Genomic DNA, 22051 nt, shown 5'->3' on the forward strand with positions numbered 1-22051 from the left:
GTATCTGAAGAATAGATATCATTTTGTAAGAGATATTTATTTAAGTCTCTTGATTATTTTGTCTATTTGAGGTATGAAAAGGATTGGTCCGCCCTGCAGTCATGCCTGGAGAGATGTGAATCCATATCCAGCCCTGACTCTCAGTTCCTCCCGGTTGACAAACTAAAGCTGGATGGAGAGCTGCTGGAACTGAAAGTAATAAATTACATAAAGCATGAAACAACATTCACAATCTATTTTACTTCCAAAATATGACATTTGTATGTTAAACCATACAATTCACAAACCAAATCCATTTGAATTTAACTGAATTGTGAAAAGTAGCCCTATAATAATGAGTAATGCTATTGTTCATCTCTTCATTTCAAAAGCAAAGATATTTCAAAACTAGTTTGTTTTTTTTAAAGAGTTTTTTTTCTTTAGAAAATGGCAGGGACATTTAATATTAGAAGTTGTTAGAAATATTTCAATTTCAAACTTCTTTTAAAGCACCTACAGAGTGAACTTCAGTCTCTGGAGTCAGTTTACAACAGGCTGGTTTCCCAAACAGCTACTCTTTACACCACTGCATCAGATGAACGTGTGAAAACACTCAAAGAAGACCAAGAACAGCTCGAGAAAAGATGGAGGTGTCAGACCACAGCTATACCTCAAAGGTCAGTCATATTAAGCATAAGCTGCATTTGTTTAAAGAGGCCATCTTTAGGTTTCTTGCATCAGAAATAGTAATAGTGTAATTTAGTTTTGGATGACTATTTTCCAACCATTCTCTGGCGGCTGTTTTTTGCTATTGTACTTTTGATACTCTTATAAATAAATCGCCTCTGTTATGATTTGCCAACCTCCATGTGCTGGCACTTCTGTTCATCAGGGTGGATCAGTATGTTAATGTGCTTATGTTTGTTTTCTATTTTTGTGGCTTAGATTTCATAAATGGTCTGGGTGGAGTGAGGGATAAACTTTGCATTTAAAAAATGTAGTATGTCTAACATAGTACTGTACATTAACCTCTTCATCACAGAATCCAAGTGCTTCAGGAGCACCTTTCTCAGGTGGAGCAGTTTGATCAAGCCCTGCAGAAGTTCTTCAAATGGGGAGAGTCTTTCCTCTCATCTTTACACTCGTTTTCTCACATTGATATCACTGATCTTCAACCTTCCACCAGTGATATCAAGGTACGTTCCATTATGAGACTAACTATCACTAAAAAGTGATAAGTTAGAGGAAGATTTTTGGATTCTCCTGTTTATAATTTTTTTGAAAAACTATTCATTCATAATAACTAATGGCTGCTGAAAAAATGTAGCTTTGATCACAAGATTAAATTCCATTTGAAAATATATTCAAATAGAAATCAGATGTTTTAAATTGTAATAATATTTCATAATATTACTGCTTTTATTTTTTATCAAATAAATCCAGCCTTAATGAGTATAAGGGACTTCTTTCAAATCATAAAAAACTTATGAAAGGTGGTTTGTATGTAAGTACAGTATGATGTAAATATTATGAATGTCTTTCAAATTAAAATTTTAATCCAATTATCTGGATGTATGAAAAATTAATAGCATATATGAATATTTGCTGAGAAAATTCAAAGACGTTGCATTGTTGTGCCAGGGAAAAGCATTGATTATACGAAATAACAAAAAAGTTGATTGGCTGTAAAAATAGTTATTCCACTGTCCATCAAGCATATTTTACTGCACTGTAATGCATCTACCACTTTGAGGAAATTGTTTTATTCTGTTGATACTTAAAAAGGTTTTTTACTAAGGAAATCCAAATTTAGTTTTAAGGTTTTTACAAAAAAATTATCTTAAACATCATATTTAGTTTTACTTTTGAATATCACCTGGCTCTCACCATAGAAGCTGACATGGCGTTAAAAAGAAAATAAAAAAGTAATATATTGCTTAAAGGGATAGTTCACCGAAAAATGAAAATTCTGTCATCATTTACTCACCCTCAAGTAGTTCCAAACCTGTATGAATGTCTTTGTTCTGCTGAACACAAAGGAAGATATTCTGAAGAATGTGGAAAACGGAGCACTTCTGGGGCACCATTGACTTCCATAATATTTTTTTTTCCTACTATGGAAGTCAATGGTGCCCCAAAACTGCCTGATTACAAACTTTCTATCTTCCTTTGTGTTCGGCAGAACAAAGAAATTCATACAGGTTTGGAACTACTAGGGTGAGTAAATGATGACAGAATTTTAATTTTTGGGTGAACTGCCGCTTTAATGTGTTAAACTGAGACTAAATATAAAATGAATAGAACATAGTATGTGTTATTTATCACCAGGAAGAGAAATTGGCAATTTTACAAGGCAGTATTGTTTTATAATCTTTCCCACCAGGGGAGGAGAGATGATCTGCTGAAGCAAAGTGTTCTAAGACAGAGTCTTCAGCAGCAAACTAAGACCTTGTGTGACGTTTGTGAGCCGGCAGAGGTTCAACAGCTTCAGGGAAGGTGGGAGAGCTCTTTGCAGCCGTACATGGAGGCACATCAGCTGGTCGAACTACGAGGCGAGAGTCTGGAGAAGCTAGAAGCCTTCTTACACACCCATAGTATGGCGGCTGGCGTGCTTCAGGGCCTCAGACAGACTGTGGAGAGCGCTGGGAGTTGGGATAAAAGCCGCGTGGACGAGCTGCAGAAAGACCTCGAAGCTATTGTTCCTGATATCAGTCGCCTTGAAACGCTCGCTGTGAATCTGGACGGTAGCCTCTGTAAGGCTCATCTCCACCTGATGAATGGAAAGGACACTCGATCCTCGTGCCGCTCATTGGCCGACTCCTTGAGCATGGAGCTGGATGCCGTGAGGAACCTATTGGGCTCCAAACAAAGCGAAGCTGAGGCTCTCGGTGCTCTTTGGAGCTCGTTCAGACAGCGTAAAGAGCAGCTGCTCAAAACGGTAGAGGATATTGAGGAGAAGGCAGATAAACAGAGCCTGAAAGAGCCCAATGTGCATACTCTTCAGCAGAGGTATGGATTACTCTTTTCAATAGGGCTGTTTCTTTTTCATATCTGTTGGGCTGTTTATTGAATTTGTGATGTGTTTAGGCTTCGGTTCTTCAATCAGCTGGAAGATGAGCTGCAGTCCCACCAGCACGAGGAGCAGTGGCTTAGGGACAAAGGTCAACAGCTGGCTCAGAGAGATGCTGAGCTGGGTGGTGAAGTACTAAGGGAAATAAACCTCTTTCAGACCACCTGGGAAGACACCAAGAAGCTCATTACGGAAAGGTTAGCCGCCAGTAACAGGCTCTTGTACTGTGTTTGTTCCACTTTGCAGTGAGATGATTAAAAATATAAAAATGTTCTTGCATACACAGTATTCATATTAATGGTTGATCAATATGGGTTAGTCAATGGAGAATTATTAACTAAGATTATAACTTTTACATTGGGTCCCCCCTATTTTGGATATTAGAGTTAATCTTTGTTGGTAGCAGACAATTGTCCTTTTTAGCCATTTTTGCATTCATGCATTCATTCATTCATTTTTTTTATTATTTTTTACACCATTTCAGGTTACATGGTGACATTGTGGGATATGAGTGGTCCCTTTTTAATTTTTCCAAATTAAATTAAATTAAATTCAACATTTATTTAGCTTTTAGGCTTATTTATTCAGTAATTCAGTAACAATATATAGACCTTTATGGAGAACAAACAATTGCATGTAATATTTAATTAAAAGCATAAGTCTTTAGTGGCTACATGTTGACTTTGTGACTCTTGAATGGTCTGATTTGATTAATCATGGTTTGCAACTTGGTCTAAAAGTTTGAGCATCACTACCTGAGGGTATCATAGTTAAATTTCCATATTTTAGTTATGCAGAAATGCAGATTTTTAGTATCTAACTGACATTGGTGTGTGTATTTGTCCCAGGCAAGAGCAGAGCAGCGCTTTGGTAGAGCTCATAAAGGACTACCAGAGCTTAAAGTCTTCAATAAACACAATATTAGAGAGTGCTGATGCTATATCCGACATTAAAGCTGTCCTAAAAGATCAAGAGGATACACGGAGATCCCTGTTGAAGGTAAAACCTGACAATCTATAGGCAGATTTTGAAATACCAGTTAATAGATTTACTAACTTCTACTATCCATGATACACTTAAATGTGGGTCTTAATGGTCTTCCTTTCTGTAGCATGAAGCTGTTAAAGCAGAGATGGCCAGTAACCAGGATGTACTAGAGCGATTTTCAAGTAAAGGAAAGAAGCTTTTAAGTGAATTAAACAAGATCCCTGATTGCGACACCCTGTTTGTGAAGACAGAAATAGATGCCACAGTGGACCAGTGGCTAGATGTGAGTTTGTCTGAAGGCCAATTATTGAGTCTTCAATAAAAAAAAAAAACTCATATAACAGAGCCATTATTCTTAATATCCACACAGGTTTCAGAAAAAATCGAGGACAATCTCGAAAGTCTCAAGAGGAGCTCTGCTCTGTGGGTGGAAATCTACGATATCAGTGGAGAAATTGAAAGCTGGTCCAACAGCTCGGTTATGGATCTTACAGATGGACTCAATAACTTCAATGATAGCCAGAAAACCTCAAACAAACTCTCTGAAGTCAAGGCATGTTCCAAGCTGTGTTATTAAATACGTTAATATAACCGGAGCAACAGTTGTGTAATATTTTTATTCATTTTTCTGTGTAGGCGGATGTTGGCCTGAAAGAAAAGAAGATTGATGCTTTACAAGAGAAGGTTTCAGAGCTGAAACAACTCTGCGGTGGCCAAGATGTCCCTGGTAAACTGCAGGTAAGACTGATCTCCGTTTGTTCTCTAGATCATTGATTTGATAATTGGTTTCGTCACCTGTTCGCCATCTTCCAGGTCATGGAGACGGACCTCAGAAGGAAAATTAGTAGCATTGAAGAGTTATGTGATCAAGCCAAGAGCAACCTCCAAGATTTCTGCTCTCAGAAGAAGCAGCTGGAAGATTTTCTCAGCCAGATGTCCGAATGGTTGAAGAACGTTGAGAGATCTTTGGTGGATTCACCATGCGGAACAGCTCCTGAAGAAATCTGCAGGGTGAAGGTAGGGGAAAGAAATTAAATTTATGCATTCAGCAGACGTTTTTATCCAAAGCGACTTATAATAGAAGAGCATAAAGCAGTTCATCGCAGAGCCAACAATATTTGCAGTATACAGTGCCATGTTATTAGAAAGCTGGATTAGAAAGCTGAAAATTGAAAGTTGTGATGGTCTCAGCAGTTCGGGTGGATGTTGGCTGCTCATTCCACCAGAGAGGAACAGAGAGGGTGAAGGTTTTGGAAAAGGACTTTGAAGCATATCACAATTAGTTAGTCATAACAGAAGACATTTACTGCACATATAGAAGTTTTAAAAGATCTAGGGATCAGAGAGAAAGTGAAAACTGGTCACTAAATTATGACTGTTTTGATACAATAAACCTTGACTAACATTATAAATGGACTTTAAAGGAAAAAAATAAAATATTTTCTATGCATACAATTTGTAGGAGATCCAAAAGGAGCTTCAGAACCAGCAGACGAGCATTGACTCGGCCCGGGAAAGCCTGAACACGCTTTGCAGAAAATACCCATCCGAGGAACTTGCCGGTCTAGGTTCCTCTCTGACCGATCTCGTCAAGAAATATGAAACAGTCAATCAGCTCTGTGTTAAGAAGCTTGGGTCCATGCAGCATGGCCTCCAGCAGCACTTCAGTGGTGAGAATCACTGTATTCCTGATTGAAAAAGGATCTTCCTTATTGAGTCAAGGACAGACATTGTGAAAAGATTGTTTACTTACTGTCCTCTTCTTCTCTTCTCAGATCTTGTGAAGGAGTTTCATACATGGCTCTCTGGACAGAAAGACATTGTGAGAGAATGTGCCGATCATTCTGGTGACATGAGCGTGGTGGAACGCAAGTTGCAGAAACTGAAGGTATCTCATCTTTTCTGACACCTCATCCAAAGGGAAATACTATGCAAAACACCAAAATTGCAGCCAATAAAATCATAATCAAGTGCATTATGGGCATACCTAAAAATAGATACCAAACAACAGTTAAGATGTCTTAAACCAACACTTAATGTTTGTGACTCTTATTTGGAAGTCACAGTAATAATGTCAAATATTATTACAATTTAAAATGTTTTTTTTATTTGAATATATTTTAAAATGTAATTTATTCCTATGATGCAAAGCTGAATTTTCAGCATCATTACTCCAGTCACATGATCCTTCAGAAATCACTCTAATATGTTGATTTGCAGCTCAACAAACATTTCTTCTTATTATTAATGTTGCAAATAGTTGTGCTGCTTCATATTTTTGTGGAAACATTGATACATTTATTCAGGATTGTTTAATGAATAGAAAGCTCAAAAGAACAGCATTATTTGAAATAGAATTTTTATAAAATTTTAAATGTCTTTACTTGTAACTTTAGATCAATTTAATGCATCCTTACAGAATAAAAGTAAGAATTTCTTTAAGAAAGTGAACTTTTGAATGGTAGTGTACTGTACGTCATCTCCTCCTTCAGTGAAATTCTTTGCTGTTTTTTGGCATGTTTTATCTGTCTGACATGTTATGCATGTGTAACTTTTAACACTTAAACTCATTGTAACACAGGGAGCTCTGGAGCGGGTGGATGATGGAGACAGCCGTCTAACGCTGGTGTGTACAGAGGGTGAGAAGCTTCTTCTGCACCTCCCCAAAGCCAGCGCTGGCCAAGTCCAGCAGAACCTCTCCTCCATCCAGCAGGACTGGGACAGTTACGTGGAGCAGTGTAAACAGAACCAGCAGAACCTGGAAGAGAGCGCCAATCTGCTCAACGGGTGAGAACTTAACAGCGGTGTCACACTGCTGCTTGCTGGGTTAAATATTAGAGCAGCAGATTGTTTGAAATAATTCCTGGGGATAAACGGCTTTACTGTGGAAGAGAGGACCTACACTCTGCTCTCAAGTTGGCAGGGGGTTATTTGTCACCGAACGCTGTGAATTGAAATCTGTGCTGTGTCTTTCTAGCTTTGAGAGCCGTCTGCAGAGGTTGACCCGCTGGCTGGAGCGCATGGATGTGAAGATGAGCACCGAGCTGCCTGAGGGGAGACACGGTGATCAGGAGCGGGTGACGCTGGAGCGCGTGGAAGAATTCCAACATGAAGTGCTTAAAGAGAGGTTAGAATATGTTAAACTCATAAATATCAATCTTTTGTCCTATTTGTGCGCCGTCGGTGGGTAAATAAACGACCTACTGCTTTTTGCACCAGTATAAAATTACAGTTTTTAACCTTGTAAACTCGTTTGGAAAATATATTCTAATATATCCTAAATAATCCCCTCCCCCACAAAATAAATAAATATATAATTTATTTAAACATTGATATTTCAGAAATTATATTTGTTTTAGAAATGTTTTTATAATTAATAAATAATTTGTTATTATTAACATGTATGTAAGTATGTATTATTTAAATTCATGCATCTTGCGTTTAACATATATTTAAATCAATAAGTAAATTTTTATGCAACATATATGTATTTTATTGTTAAATAAATGATTATTAAATATTTTATTATTCTACTTACTAATAAATTGAGTAATTTTGGAAATTCTATTTATAAATAATTAATAAACAATGTTTCATTATTATTGCATGTATAGTGCATTATATTTATAAATCATGTAAAATATATGCATTAATAATAACACATTATTTATTTATTTTAAATTACATTTTTAATTCCTTATGCAAAGTATGTTTTTATTTTATTTATTTATTTATTTTAAATTGTAATAGTACTTGCAATGAAGTACGTTGTTAAAATTCCTCATACTATAAATATTATATTAATAATATTACTAAATTTGTTTGTTTGTTTATTCATTTGTTGCATTGTGAAATAATTATTTTATTTTTGGGAAATGTGACCTGGACATGTGACCTTGCTTTTTTGAGACTCATACATATATATAATTTTATAGTAATAATAATATTATATACACTCACACTATTTTGTATAATGTTTTCATATAATATATAAGTAATTGTAATAAATTAAAATACGAATAATTTTCCTATCTCTTATCCTGCAGGGACTCGTTTGAGAGTCTGTGCCAGGAAGCTCAGTCTCTGAGTGAGGGGGGTCACGGCAGTGGGGCGGAGCTTCGAGCATCTGCGCAGCTGCAGCTGCAGCATCAGGCACTTCTCAAGGCGGCGAGGGAGAGACTGCGCATATGTCAGCTCAGCCTGCAGGAGCAGCAGAACTTCGAGGAGACGCTGCAGAGCACCTGGGGATGGCTCAGCGGCGTACAGGAGCGTCTCAATTCACTCAACAGCACCAGCGGGAATAAAGAGACCCTGGAGAAGAGACTGGGGCTGGTTCAGGTCAGAAAACACAGTCATGCCACCCAAATGAATATTCAGAGATTTTTTTTTTTATTATGGGATTTTTAATTGTAATAGTACTCGCAAGGCGAATGTTTTTGTTGAAATTCCTCATTCTTCAAATATTAATACTTCTCACATTCTAATGCACTTAATTAAACTAAACACGAACTCTTCGTCAATCATTATTATATATTAATAATATAATATAATACCAAGCCTTTAAAATTTAATTTAATTTTTTATTTTGAGATTACCAGTCTTGTCAATTAATACACCATACATTTTATTAACCCTGAATTTAAACTTTTTGTTGATCCTCATTATCATATAATGTATTTAAGAAATTATATATATTATATATTATTGTTTATTGTTGTAAATATAACAGTCAGATTTTTTTGTTTTGTTTACTGGTCTTGCCAATTATGGCATAGACCATATATTTTATTAAACATGAACTCTTTGTCTGTCATCGTTATTATATTATATAGTAATAATATTACATGTTAATATGTTATTGATACAAATATAATAGCCAGGACATTTTATTAATTTCATTTTGAGATTGGTAATTTTTTAATTAATAATTCATGCATTTTTGAATGATTTTTGAGTACAAATTTATTCTGAAATTATATGAGCATTGACATTTTGATGATATTATTTCAGGACATCTTGCTGATGAAGGGTGAAGGGGAGGTGAAGCTCAACATGACCGTAGGGAAGGGAGAACAGGTGCTGAAGAACTGCAGTAGGGATAAACAGGAAATGATCCGCTCTCAGCTCAAGAGCCTGAAGGATTCCTGGGCCAATATCCTCATGACCACTATGAGCTGCCACAGGTGAGTTCCTGTCTCCTCTTATGAAGCCTCATGGTAATTTGGCAGAATACTGTAATAATCGTTTGTGTGATGCAGTCGTCTGGAGTGGACCGTGGCTCAGTGGGGCAGTTTTCTGGAGAGTAAAGCTCAGCTGCAGCAGTGGATGGAGATGGTGGAGCAGGAGGCAGGAGTGGCTCTGCCGCAGCAGCCTGGGCTGAAAGAGAAAGCTTCGCTACTGGAGCGCCTGCGGGCCATTCAGGCCGATGTGGAGGTCCATTCATCAGCACTGACACGTCTGAATGAGAAAGCCACAGAGCTGTATGAGAAGACAAGAGACCAGGCATTCGCAGATGGACCGAAATCTGAGTTCAACACCCAATTTACCAGCATTACAGCTGTCATTAAGGTAAATATAGAAGCCAAACCACTTACTGTAAGTCACTCTCGTCTTAAAAACAATATAAAACCTATTTAACAGCCATAATTTGAAGTATTTTATTTTGAAATTACTATTCTTGTCATTTATGGCATATGGCATATATTTTATTAAACCTGAACTTTGTTGATAATCATTATTATATATTATTATATTACTGATATAAATTTAACACCAGGGTCTCATTTTATTTTATACAACACAGTACAATACAATACATAAACCATTTCCCAGTAATTCACTCTATATAAAAGTGTCACTCTATATATATTCATTCATTCTATATTATAGTATAATAAAACCTGAAATATTTTTTAATGAAATAAGGACAATTTTCTGAGTTTCAACATTTCTGATGTTTTGTGTAATGTCCTGTTTTGCAGAATAAGGTGCAACAGATGGAGGAGATCGTCAAAGAGCATGAGCAGTATATGGAGTCGGTGCGTGATCTGAACGACTGGCTCACATCAGCTAAAGAAGAGCTTCAGCGCTGGTCAGACATGTCTGGAGACGCTGCTTCTGTTCAGAGAAAACTCTCTAAAGTCAGGGTATGTTTATCTATGAAAACTATACTGTGCTCTGATATCTTGTTGTGTACATAATGAGACCACAAACCGTTATTACGGAAGTTAATTTTGATTTCATGTTGACTTTGTGATTAAATTTTAGGGGCTGTTAGACTCTAGGAACCAAGGGCATGAGCGCTTGACCCGTGTGCAGAGTTGTGGTGCCACCACACGCGACCACACGTCCACGGTGGGCTGTGAGGTTCTGGAGAGAGAGGAGGCCGGGCTGCTCTCGGCCTGGGAACAGTGGGAGCGCGGAGCTAAACACATGTGCTCCGGTCTGGAGGGCGTTCTGGCTCAGATGGCCAACTCAGAGCAGGAGTTCAGCAGCCTGGCTGCGCAGCTGGAGCAGGACCTGCAGGAGTTCAGCAGCAAGCTGCAGGAGTGGCGCATCAAACTGCAGCAGGTGGAAGAAATGAGCTCCGGTGAAGAGGCTGTGCAGGGATGGCAAATAGCGAAGGTAAAGCCTACAGAGCAAATTATAAATAATAATAATAGATTTCTGTTCTTTTAAAGTCACTGTACTTAATGTTTTTATGACTCAGGATGCCCTGGAAGCACTGCTAAACATTGAGCCCATGTCGGACAATTTGAAGTGTCAGCTGAATGACTTGTGCCGGTTCTCCAGAGATCTGGGCGCTCAGTCGGAGAGAGTATCCGCCCTCATTAAAGAATACAACAGGTAAGAGAGCTCAAGACCAACTCTTCCAGGTTTTACAGTAAGTTCTACTTTCAGCAGAACATCTGAGAGACTAATGTTATAATTGTTAACTAAAATAAATATAATATAAACATTAGATTGAAATTTTTATTAATGAAAAATCTTTAAAAAAAGTTTTTTTTAATGAAAATTAGAAATGTTACCTTAGCACTAACTGAAGTAGTTTAAATACTACAATTATTGAACCTAAAAGTGAAAAAAAGAAATAAAAGATTAATATAAATTATAAAAACGGTAATAAAATTACAAAAAGCACATAGCATTACTAAAACTTAAACCAAAATTTAAATGAAAACTGAAAATATAAAACTAACAGCTAATTAAAAAAAAAAATCATAATTAAAATAGTTATAGTATAAAAACATACAAAAATAGTACTTTTTTTAGTTTTTTCACATAACATTTCAGCAAATCTGAAATCGACCATAATAATAGTCCAGCAGCATACAAAAAAACAGCAGCTCATTCAAATAATTGAGCGGAAACACAAACAGCATTGGAAATGAATGGAAAGTTTGTGTAGAATCATATTTGAGTCTACAAAGTATCAATGTTCAGATCGCTTTGTTTGCATCAGTAGTTTGTAACATCGCTCTTCCTCCCCGTAGCCTCAGTCTCCAGGCGTCTCGGGAGTGTCAAGGAAAGGAGAAGCTCCTGGAGCAGCGCTTCCGTGCTGCTTTTCGAGACTTCCAGCAGTGGCTGGTCAATGCGAAAATCAATACGGCCAAGTGTTTTGATGTGCCTCAGAACCTGGCTGAAGCATCGTCCAGCCTGCAGAAGATCCAGGTAACATCTTATTGATTTACTATTGTTTTCCACTCAATTCAGTTACGTTTCTGAGGGCAAGTGCTTCTTATTGCAGGAGTTTCTGAGTGACCGTGAGCAAGGACACGGCAAACTGAACACAGTGGCAGCCAGCGGAGAGCTACTGATGAGTATCACTGCCAAAGACAGAGTAGAGTCGGTCAGAGCCAAAATCAACACGACCAGAGAAGACTGGAAAACACTCATGACGAACCTGCATCAGAGAGAAACTGCCCTACAGGTGTCTGACCATCATTTGATCATAAAGTCGCACATCTGTTGAATCCGAGACTCTTTTGATTTGGGCCTGTAACGCAACAACAACTACCTGCAATGTTCTAAAAATCTTGTTACATTCATTATTCATGTTATTGGATATTTCTTGAAAGGTTAGAACATTACTTGCAATCTCACGGTGTACTTAAGTAAATAATTTATATCATAGACCTCAGTAGACCAAAAACATCTGATCTAGCTAATCAGTCATTCTCTGTTTAAATGTGCCGTCATTGATTGCTTTCTTCCAGAATCTCCAGGCTCAGATGCGGGACTTTGAAACGAGCGTGGAGCCGCTGCAGGACTGGCTGAATGAAACCGAGGAGGCCGTTCAGGAGAGCAGCAGTCGGCTGCATGATCTCACAGCCAAGAAGCAGGAGCTGCACAGGTTACAGGTGCAGTACAGCGTAATCAAAACCAGCTCTACTCACAGCCATTAGCAGAAGAGCCATTCACAAGCATCATTCTAGCTGATCGGAGTAGTTACGCTTCATGGCATTGCTGCTCTAATGAACTTTACAGGCTTTTTGACAATATGTATATATGTTTTAAGTATTTAAATCAATTGATTTGAGATATATTTTTATTTTATTTAAATATAGTTACATTTATTTTTATTATATTTATTATTTTATAGAGTAGGTTTGTTTTTTTTATGAATTGTACATTGTTTTTAATTTGAATAGATTAAGGTGAACATGAAATAGCATTCACGGCTCATTTAATTTCCATAATGTGCCAAATTTCTCAGTAAAATTAGAAATTCAGTAAGAAAAAATTATATTTTGGCTGTTGATTAAATGATTAATAATATATATATATATATATATATATATATATATATATGAATATAATTTATTCAATAGCCTGCGTGGCTTTGGTGACATAATATGAAAAGCATAAGTTGAAAATGTATGAATATATATATATATGAATATATAAATGTATAAACGTAAATATTTACAAAAATATACTGTATGTGTGTGTATTTACATACAGTATACATAATATATATATACACAATACGCATACATACATAATGTAAACTAAAACTTTTATTGTGGATGCAATTAATCGCTTGACAGCACTATTGTTTATATACTATACAGGTATTTATTGATATTTTAAATTATTTTTATATTTTCAGTTTTCATTTTTAATAAAACATTTTCTATTTTTGTGTATTTTTTTATATTTAAAAAATATTTTTCGTTTTGGTTTTATAATAATAGTATCTAGCACTTCTGTATTTATTGCAGTTAGTAGCCAAGGCAACATTTAATTTTTGTTTTTAAAGTTTTTCATCTTATATTTAATTTTATTTCAGATTTGTTTCAATGAAGTTTAATATTTTAAAATTTTAGTTTTAGTTACAATTACAACACAGGGGATGTGTATTATGAAAGTAAGTAGGGTCATGTTGTGTTTCATGTTGACTTTAATGTCAAAATGCAGAAAATGATCAGTGCATGTGATCAAATGTATAAGACAGCTGTACTCATGTCATGCTTTGATCTGCATTTCTGTCATACTCATATTAACATGGCTTGTCCCCAGTCTTACCGTCTGTCCTGTTCATGTGCTGCCATGTTGCTTTATTAATCATCTGCTAACACAGGAGTGTGTGTGATGCTGCTCTGTGCTAACGTGCCTGTGCTTTCACAGTCTCTGCTAGAGGAATTAGCCTCTAAGGAGTCTCAGCTGCACAGGTTGAGGGAGAAGGCCCAGCAGCTGTGGGACGGACACACGGCCGGAAAGGGCTTTGTGCACCGTGTCTCGCAGCTCTCAGCTCAGTACCTAGCTTTAAGCAACCTGACCAAGGTAATGTCCTGCATGTCTGCCTGCTGCTACCTGTCCCTAATGCTGCAGGGGTCGACAAACTGTATGTGTACATAGGGCTGTGTCAGAAACCTTAAAAATGCTCTTATTAGGCAGCAAATTAAGGTTGAATGGCATCAAAATATGTCCGTATCCAGTGTTTATGTAATGTTCTGACACCAAATTGTTATATTTTTTTCATATATTTTTAGTTTTTATGTAATATTTTATAAATAAATAATATTTTTTGTAATGTCCTGTCACCATATGTGACCCTGCACCACAAAACCAGTCATAAGTGTAAATTTTTCGAAATTGAGATTTATGCATCATCTGAAAGCTGAATAAATAAGCTTTTCATTGATGTATGGTTTGTAAGGATTGGCCGAGATACAACTATTTTTCAGTCAGCACTGAAATCTGGAATCTGAGGGTGCAAAAAAAAATCTAAATACTGAGAAAATTGCCTTTAAAGTTGTCCAAATTAAGTTCTTAGCAATGCATATTACTGATCAAAAATTTATTTGATATATTTACGGTAGGAAATTCACTAAATATCTTAATGGAACATGATTTTTACTCAATGTCCTAATGATTTTTGGCATAAAAGAAAAATGGATAATTTTGACCCATACAATGTATTTTTGGCTATTGCTACAAATATACCCCAGCGACTTGAGACTGCTTTTGTGCTCCAGGGTCACAAATGGTGTCTGTTGGAATAGTAAATCAATGTCTAAATTTAGATTTATTTATTTAATTAATTAATTATTTGTATTTTTGAATCTTTTATTTCTTTATTTTTATTTTTTATATTTATTTATTTATTTAAAATGATTTTTGTTTTATTTTATTTATTTTTTTGTGATGTCCTGTCAACAAATGGTGTCTGATTGGAACAGTTAATTTAGAACTGTTAGAAATTTAAATTATTTATTTATTTATTTAGTGTGATTGTTTAATTTGAAAGCATTTTAAATAATTTTATTTATATTGGTTTACATTTTTAATGTTTTAAATTTGTTTATTTGATTTAGGTTGATTTCTGATCTAATTTCTACTAAGAAAGAAGCATTATGGTCATTAAGTATTTTCTTGGATATGCAAAATACAAATATGAATTTCTTCTATATCATTAGACATGACATTGTGATATCTGAAACCATTTTTCCTAAGATGTGCTTTCATATAAACACTGTTTGTTAAGTTATTGACTAACTGGTCAAGGAAGCATTTAGATCCCTTTGCTTTCGGACACAGTCCATGTGTTTCAATTTTGGGTGGAGAACACTTTTAATCTGAAAACTTTATATGGAGTAATTAAACTTTTTTTTTTTCATATTGAAATGACTTATTTAGAGCAGTATAAGTTGACATTTTTACGGCCTAGTATCTACTAATAAACAGAAAAAAATCATATGGATTAGACCTCCAGAATTAATAAATGTACTGTACCACATGACTTGAAAAGCTCTCAGCTGCTTTCCTTTTAACACATTTACTGTTTCTATTAAGATGCTTCCCTTACAGAATGATTCATTACTAAACTGTATGTTATGATTATGTACTGAATCCGCACTTTATCTCAGGGATGTGATTATTTATCTAATTATGTTGTGCTTATCCAATAGGAAAAAGCCTCTAGAATCGACCGTATCGTGTCCGAGCACCAGCTGTTCTCGCAGGGCCTGAAAGAGCTGCAGAACTGGGCGGCTGATACCAGTCACATGCTGCAAACCTACTGCACTCCCACCGCAGACAAGAACGTGCTGGACAGCAGGATGATCAAACTCGAGGTGAACAACACCACTGAGAGTATATGTCACCATGAATAACCTGATTTATTTCCAAAATGATAACTGGATGCCACATGAATCGAACATAAAATATAGTGAGGTCATGCAACTTCAGTTTAGCATACTACATACTGCAATACTGAAATGTTTATTGTTGAATATTGCATACAACTTTTAGTATTCAGTAGTACGCTAATACTCCATTCTGACATTTCAGCTAAAGTATTTGACTTTGCATTTAATTTCATGGCTCTTAGTATGTAGTTTACTTGTGATGAGTGTTTTCACCTGAATGCATCCATGTTTTCCAGGCTTTGCTGACGGCACGCCAAGAGAAGGAGATACAGCTGAAAATGCTGCAGACCAGAGGAGAGTCGGTCCAGAGAAACACCTCCGCTGAGGGTGTACAGCTGGTCCGACAACAAATCGAGGACCTCAAGGACTCATGGGATGGCCTGTTGTCAGCTTCTATTCAATGCAAGAGGTCAATATGGTCTTATTAATATCAGTGCAACAACTTAATGTGAGATACAGCTGGCCTGGAGAAGACAGATATTAAATATCTACACAAAGGGTGAATAATACACCCAAAATCGTACTATATTATGGTACATTTATACTGTGCTTACGGTGTGTGTGTGTGTGTGTGTACAGTAGTCGAGAGAAAAGGCAAAGAAGGTTTATTAAATATATAATCTAATATACATTTTCAGATAAATATATTGTATTCTGCTCTATATTTAAAATATTTTTTATTAAAAAACAATTTTATATAAAAATTATATTTGTGACCCTGGAGCACTAACCCAGTCTTAAGTCGCTGGGGTATATTTGTAGCAATAGCCAAAAATACATTGTATGGGTCAAAATTATAATTTTTTCTTTTATGCCAAAAATCATTAGGATATTAAGTAAAAATCATGTTCCATGAAGATATTTAGTCAATTTATTTAATTTAATTTAATTTATCTGGCTTTCAGAAGATGAATAATATGATCTTAATAGTAAGATCAGCTTTATATTCATTATTCAAATAAATGATAAATCTAAAATAATAATTGCTTTAATAGCAGCTTTCCATTAATTGTTGAGTTAAAACAAAAGACTCATAACAGAAACTCTAGCCTCTAGATTCCCATACAGCCAAAAACAGTTCCTGATGAGAAGAGAGATCTTGGCTGAAGTTGAATTTGCTTACTGTAATAAAGTGTGTTGTGTTTGGGTTTGAACAGCCAACTGGAGGGCGCCCTGTCACAGTGGACCAGTTACCAGGAAGACGTGCGTCAGTTTGTGAGCTGGATGGAGACTGTGGAAGAGACTTTAAACCCTGCAGACAAACAGTGCTCTGAGATGAGGGACAAAACCGCCAACCTGGGCAAAGCCAAAGTATGGTGTTACTGTCAATGCTTTGAGTCTCTGAATAATTGCATTCTAGTTGTTGTCAGCTCTGACATACTATACAAACATTCTCATTTCAGTTGCTCCTAGAGGATGTTTTAAGTCACAGCAGCGTCTTGGATGTCATATCCATGAAGGGATCTAACATGGCAGAGCACTATGTCACCCAGCTAGAGATTCAGGACTTGCAAGAGCGCTACAATATTGTCAAAGATAAAGCCCAGGTATAATGCACTGCTCTCATTGGTCACTCTCACCTTATAGAATATGCTGAATATTTGTGTTAATGGACTCATATTTTTCTGCCACAGTGTGCAGTTGCCAAAGCGGAGGAGCTGGTGTCGGCCCATCAGGAGTACCAGCGCACCCTGCATGAGTTTAAAGACTGGCTGGAGCAACAGCAGGAGAGTCTGAGCTGCTACACACAGCTGGAGGGAGACGTCGAGACTCTAGAGGAAACGCTACGCAAACTACAGGTCAGAAGACGTCTTCAAGTACTTATCGTGACACATTATTTGTTCATTTTATCTGGCTTGACTTTAAAAAATCTTGCAGGATACTTTTACTAATGCTTTTTCTATTTAGTTATATTATATTTAGAAAAAATTATTTGCCGAAGGATTTAAATGCATCATAAAGAAATATAAAATGCTAAAGATAAGCAAAGCATGTATATTCAAATATATTATCAGAAATATATGAATCAGCTTTCTTGACTGTTTGAAATTACATGAAATAATGATGTATTATATATATATATATATATATATATATATATATATAGAGAGAGAGAGAGAGAGAGAGATTTTTTTTACACTGGTATTTACCAAGATTTACCAGTAATATTACTAATTAGGTATGCACTGATATAGTCTATATAAATTTTGGTTCATGACATTATAAATGATATAATTTAATGATTTGAAATATCTTTTAAATATCATGCTCATAATAAATGTGTAAATATATGAATATTTATATAGAATATATAAATATCAGGCATCAAAACATTATAATATATGCTAGAAAGATGCATAATTTTTTTTATATTTTTTGTGACCAGACACAGAAGAAGAGAATACTATTTTTAATTAAGTTAGACTGTTTAATGTATTAATAATAATAATAATAATAAAAATTATTATTATTAAATAATGAGTTGTTATTAATAATATATTTTATATTTAAATAATTTTTATTATATTGAAATATTTACATTTAAGTCATCCAGTTTGCTGAGGGCCCCTGTTTAGAGTCATTTAAAGAAATGCCAAGATTGGCAGATACCGATGTAGTTGCCAATATACTATGCATCCATATTCATAATGGAAGATTTTTTGTGATGTCTGCTGAATAGTTTGATTATTTGGGGTTTTAATATAAATATGCATTAGAGAAAAAAACTCTTATCCGTCTCCAGGAGCTTCAGGTGCATTGCACAGAGGGTCAAGCCCTGCTCAACACACTGCTGGTGGCCCGAGAGCAGGTGATTCCCTGGGGCGTCCCGCAGTTAGAGGACCGTTGTCTGGAGATGGTCCAGCAGGAGTGGGGCTCGTATCAGGCCCGGCTGGGTGAGACCAGATCTCAGCTCAACAGCGCTCTGGCCAAACTCCGGCAGATAGAGCAGAAGTTCCAGCGGTTGGATAACTGGCTCAAAGGAATGGAAACTAAAGGACAATTACGCTCCGGCCGCCGCTCTGACGGAGCAACAAAAGAGGCACAGCTACAGCTCCTGAAGGTTAGTGCAGGAACCACACAGTGAAAAAAATTGTGTAGGATTTACTTTGAATCCATTTTTACTGATGAAATTGCTAGGAAATAATATGCAGAAACAGCAATTAACAGTGAAATTTTGAAATAAAATAACTGAATTAGCATTTTCTTGTTTAACATACTCCAGCACTCTTTGTTTCATTTGCAAAGAGAGCTGTTCTTGTAGAATATATGTCTGATATGTTTGTTGTGATGTCTCTTCAGGGTTGGCAAGAGGAGGTGCTGGCTTATCAGGAGGAGATAGAGGGTCTCAGTGTCCTGGCCCAACAAGTTTTAGAAGAGACACCCATCAGCAGCAGAGTCAGCACTAGAGCTACACAACTCACGTCACGCTATCATGCCCTGCTGCTACACCTGCTGGTAATAAAAACACATGCACACCTAAATCAGGACATACCATAAACTAGTATTGTATTATTTTACATTATATTATATTATATTATATTTGTAAAGGATTACAATTTTCAGAATAAAACGTAATTTTTAGAATTTAGAAATATTTACTTATAAAGCACTCTTTTCTTTCAAAGATGTCTTGTCACCATTAGGTTTAGTCAGATTTAGCTGAATTTCTGGGACATTTTTAATCAATTATGCCATTAAATTATAGGCTTAAAACACACATATCTATATAACACATAGGATCATGCAAAATTTTACTATTTTAAATGTGTTTGTAGGACACTATTAAGCAGCTGAAGGAGGAAGTTTCCAGCATTGAAGAATCCCAGAGTGTCTTCGGCACCTTCTCTGATTGGTTGAGCACAGCACAAAAGAACTTCAGCAGTGTGACCACCACCACCACTGATGTGGTTGATCGTGTTGCCATGGAGAAGAAGATGAAAAATCTAGAGGTATCTTTGGTATTTTTTAATACTTTTAGTCAGCAAGGACACATTAAATTAATCAAGAATGCGTTAAAGTGACAGTAAAGATATATAATGTTACAAAATATTTATATTTCAAATAAATGCTGTGGACTTTCTGTTCATCAAAGAATACTGGAAAAAGAATACTGTATCACGGTTTCCACAAAGATATTTATCATACATTTTTTGACTGGTTTTGTGGTCCAGGGTCACATATTACAATGACTTTTGAACGTCCACATGCCTAAGAAACTTCTTATTTAATGTCTCAGGCTTTGCAGGGTGACATGGAGCTGGGTCACACCCTCCTGAAGACCATGCGCGAAAAGACGGATCGTGCCATGACGTTCCTGGAGGAACCAGAGGCAGAGCAGCTCAAGGAAGAAGTCGACACCCGACTCTCCCAGCTGGAAGCATTGATCAGAGCTCTGCGGTCAGAGCTCAGTGCCACAGAGAAATCCATACAGCTCTCCAAAGACTTCCAGGACAAATACAAGACTCAAACACATTGGCTTACAGAGACAAAATCACTTCTGACGAGTCCAGTGGAGCCAAAAGCTGAACTTTACCAAAAGAAGGCTCAGCTAGCCAAATACAAGGTGAGCAAAACACTTATTTTTTGTTGAGTAAAGAAGATACATGCACTGAATTAGTCGAATTGAGGACGACAAATGCAACCATTTTTAGAGAGTCATGTAAACCCTTTACTATGTCAAGTGCTTCCTTTGTCCCCTTCTAGACAATCCAGCAGACCATCCAATCCCATGAGTCAGCAGTCAAATCAGTTATAGAGAAAGGAGATGCACTTCTTGAAACAATCCGTGACCCGTCCATCAGCGAGAACATCAGCAAGCTGAAAGCTGACTATCAAGAATTATGCAATGATGCCAAGGTACTGTCATGCAAAAATGGTCTCGGCTACCCAGATTCCATGCATTATTGCTTATCTAATATTGTTCTGTTGTAGGTCCATGTTCAGAGTTTGACGGAGAGCGTGAGAGAGCATAAAGACTATAACAGTGAACTACAAGAAGTAGAGAAATGGCTGTTACAGATGTCTAGCAGGCTGGTCACCTCTGATTCCATGCAAAGTGGCAATCTAGAGACAGCCACACAACAACTGGCCAGACACAAGGTGTGTGCACTGTTATTATTGCTATTACAGCTTTCAAATATCCCATAAACAATAGCTTTACATTAACTTGTAGCACCTGGCATATTGTACATCTTTATACTTTTAAATATATATGTACATATTTTGGGGGGAATTACTTACTTTATTGACTTTTTGAAATTACTGACTTTTCTTAGCTTCATTTTTGCCAATTCTATTTCTATATCATTTGACATGATTTGACCTGTTTCTTCTCAGGCAATAATGGAGGAGATAGCTGGTTTTGAGGAGCGTTTGACCAGCCTGAAGGACAAAGGTGATCATCTTGCAAGCAGCTGCACACAGCAAGTCCAGGCAAAGATCAGTCAGCAGATCCAGGCACACCAGCAGGGAACCAGAGACAGTTATTCGGCTATTTGCAGCACAGCTCAACGTGTGAGCACTCCTGCTAATAAAAGATCTCATTATCAGAAATATCATCTTATTATTTCAGTCTAATGTTTAGCATTTGGCTCATCAGGTGTATCAGAGTCTGGACCGTGAACTCCAGAAGCATGTCAGCCATCAGGACACCCTGCAGCAGTGTCAGACGTGGCTGTCCACTGTTAAAGAAGAGATCCAGCTGCAGACGCAGACTCCCTATGGCCTCCAAGAGGCTCTGAAACAGGTAGATGCCACAGAGCTGCAGAATGATTCTATGCTAATAAAAACCAGCTTGAAAGTTGCCTAGACAACCTAAATATATTTAGTTACTTTTTGACTGCTTATCCACAGGTGAAGCACTTTAGGGCTCTACAGGAGCAGGCCAGCACGTATCTGGACCTGGTTTGTTCAGTGTGTGATTTATCTGATGAGTCTGTGAGAGCCACAGCTGCCAAAATACAGGAAACCAAAACGATGGTGAGTTTGATTATGCAGAATCAACTAACACTGCTATGGGATATGAAATTATACAGTTAATGATAATGTGATTGATATTGTCAATTCTACAGATTGAGGAGAGGATGACCACTTCTCAAGAGCTGTCGTGTAGCTGGAGGGAGATTAAAGAGCAAAAACAGGAACTCTCAACACTTTTCCAAGATATGGAACAGCAATTGCAAAGTCTATCCAGGAGACCTGCTGAGTTGGAGCCCAAGATTGCTCAAAACATGCTTGATCAAGCCAAAGTAAATGTCATATTTATGTTGAATTTTAAATATGTAATTTTCAAATAAAAAATCTTAAATGTATAATATATATATATATATATATATATATATATATATATATATATATATAT

General features: G+C 36.5%; 1 protein-coding gene across 1 annotated transcript in view; it reads left to right on the forward strand.

Moving 5' to 3' along the window:
* LOC306850736 (nesprin-1-like) overlaps positions 1–22051 on the forward strand; it is a gene marked incomplete at its 5' end in the record, with an annotated part of 105341 nt that overhangs the window by 37248 nt on the left and 46042 nt on the right. The window contains 38 exons of the mRNA XM_079386574.1: positions 72–195; positions 490–656; positions 1022–1175; positions 2363–2988; positions 3067–3246; positions 3898–4048; positions 4161–4319; positions 4407–4589; positions 4673–4774; positions 4850–5053; positions 5499–5706; positions 5812–5924; positions 6618–6823; positions 7014–7163; positions 8083–8374; positions 9047–9219; positions 9295–9604; positions 10018–10182; positions 10304–10660; positions 10746–10882; positions 11530–11707; positions 11784–11966; positions 12253–12396; positions 15451–15615; positions 15927–16099; positions 16848–17001; positions 17094–17237; positions 17325–17489; positions 18434–18751; positions 18991–19146; positions 19467–19640; positions 19928–20254; positions 20395–20547; positions 20623–20790; positions 21028–21204; positions 21290–21436; positions 21544–21669; positions 21762–21938. Of these exons, the coding sequence (XP_079242700.1) occupies positions 72–195; positions 490–656; positions 1022–1175; positions 2363–2988; positions 3067–3246; positions 3898–4048; positions 4161–4319; positions 4407–4589; positions 4673–4774; positions 4850–5053; positions 5499–5706; positions 5812–5924; positions 6618–6823; positions 7014–7163; positions 8083–8374; positions 9047–9219; positions 9295–9604; positions 10018–10182; positions 10304–10660; positions 10746–10882; positions 11530–11707; positions 11784–11966; positions 12253–12396; positions 15451–15615; positions 15927–16099; positions 16848–17001; positions 17094–17237; positions 17325–17489; positions 18434–18751; positions 18991–19146; positions 19467–19640; positions 19928–20254; positions 20395–20547; positions 20623–20790; positions 21028–21204; positions 21290–21436; positions 21544–21669; positions 21762–21938 (7390 nt within the window). The remainder of the gene's footprint in view (positions 1–71; positions 196–489; positions 657–1021; positions 1176–2362; positions 2989–3066; positions 3247–3897; positions 4049–4160; positions 4320–4406; positions 4590–4672; positions 4775–4849; positions 5054–5498; positions 5707–5811; positions 5925–6617; positions 6824–7013; positions 7164–8082; positions 8375–9046; positions 9220–9294; positions 9605–10017; positions 10183–10303; positions 10661–10745; positions 10883–11529; positions 11708–11783; positions 11967–12252; positions 12397–15450; positions 15616–15926; positions 16100–16847; positions 17002–17093; positions 17238–17324; positions 17490–18433; positions 18752–18990; positions 19147–19466; positions 19641–19927; positions 20255–20394; positions 20548–20622; positions 20791–21027; positions 21205–21289; positions 21437–21543; positions 21670–21761; positions 21939–22051) is intronic.

Source organism: Barbus barbus (assembly GCF_936440315.1).
Source record: "Barbus barbus genome assembly, chromosome: 30".
Classification (NCBI taxonomy): domain Eukaryota; kingdom Metazoa; phylum Chordata; class Actinopteri; order Cypriniformes; family Cyprinidae; genus Barbus; species Barbus barbus.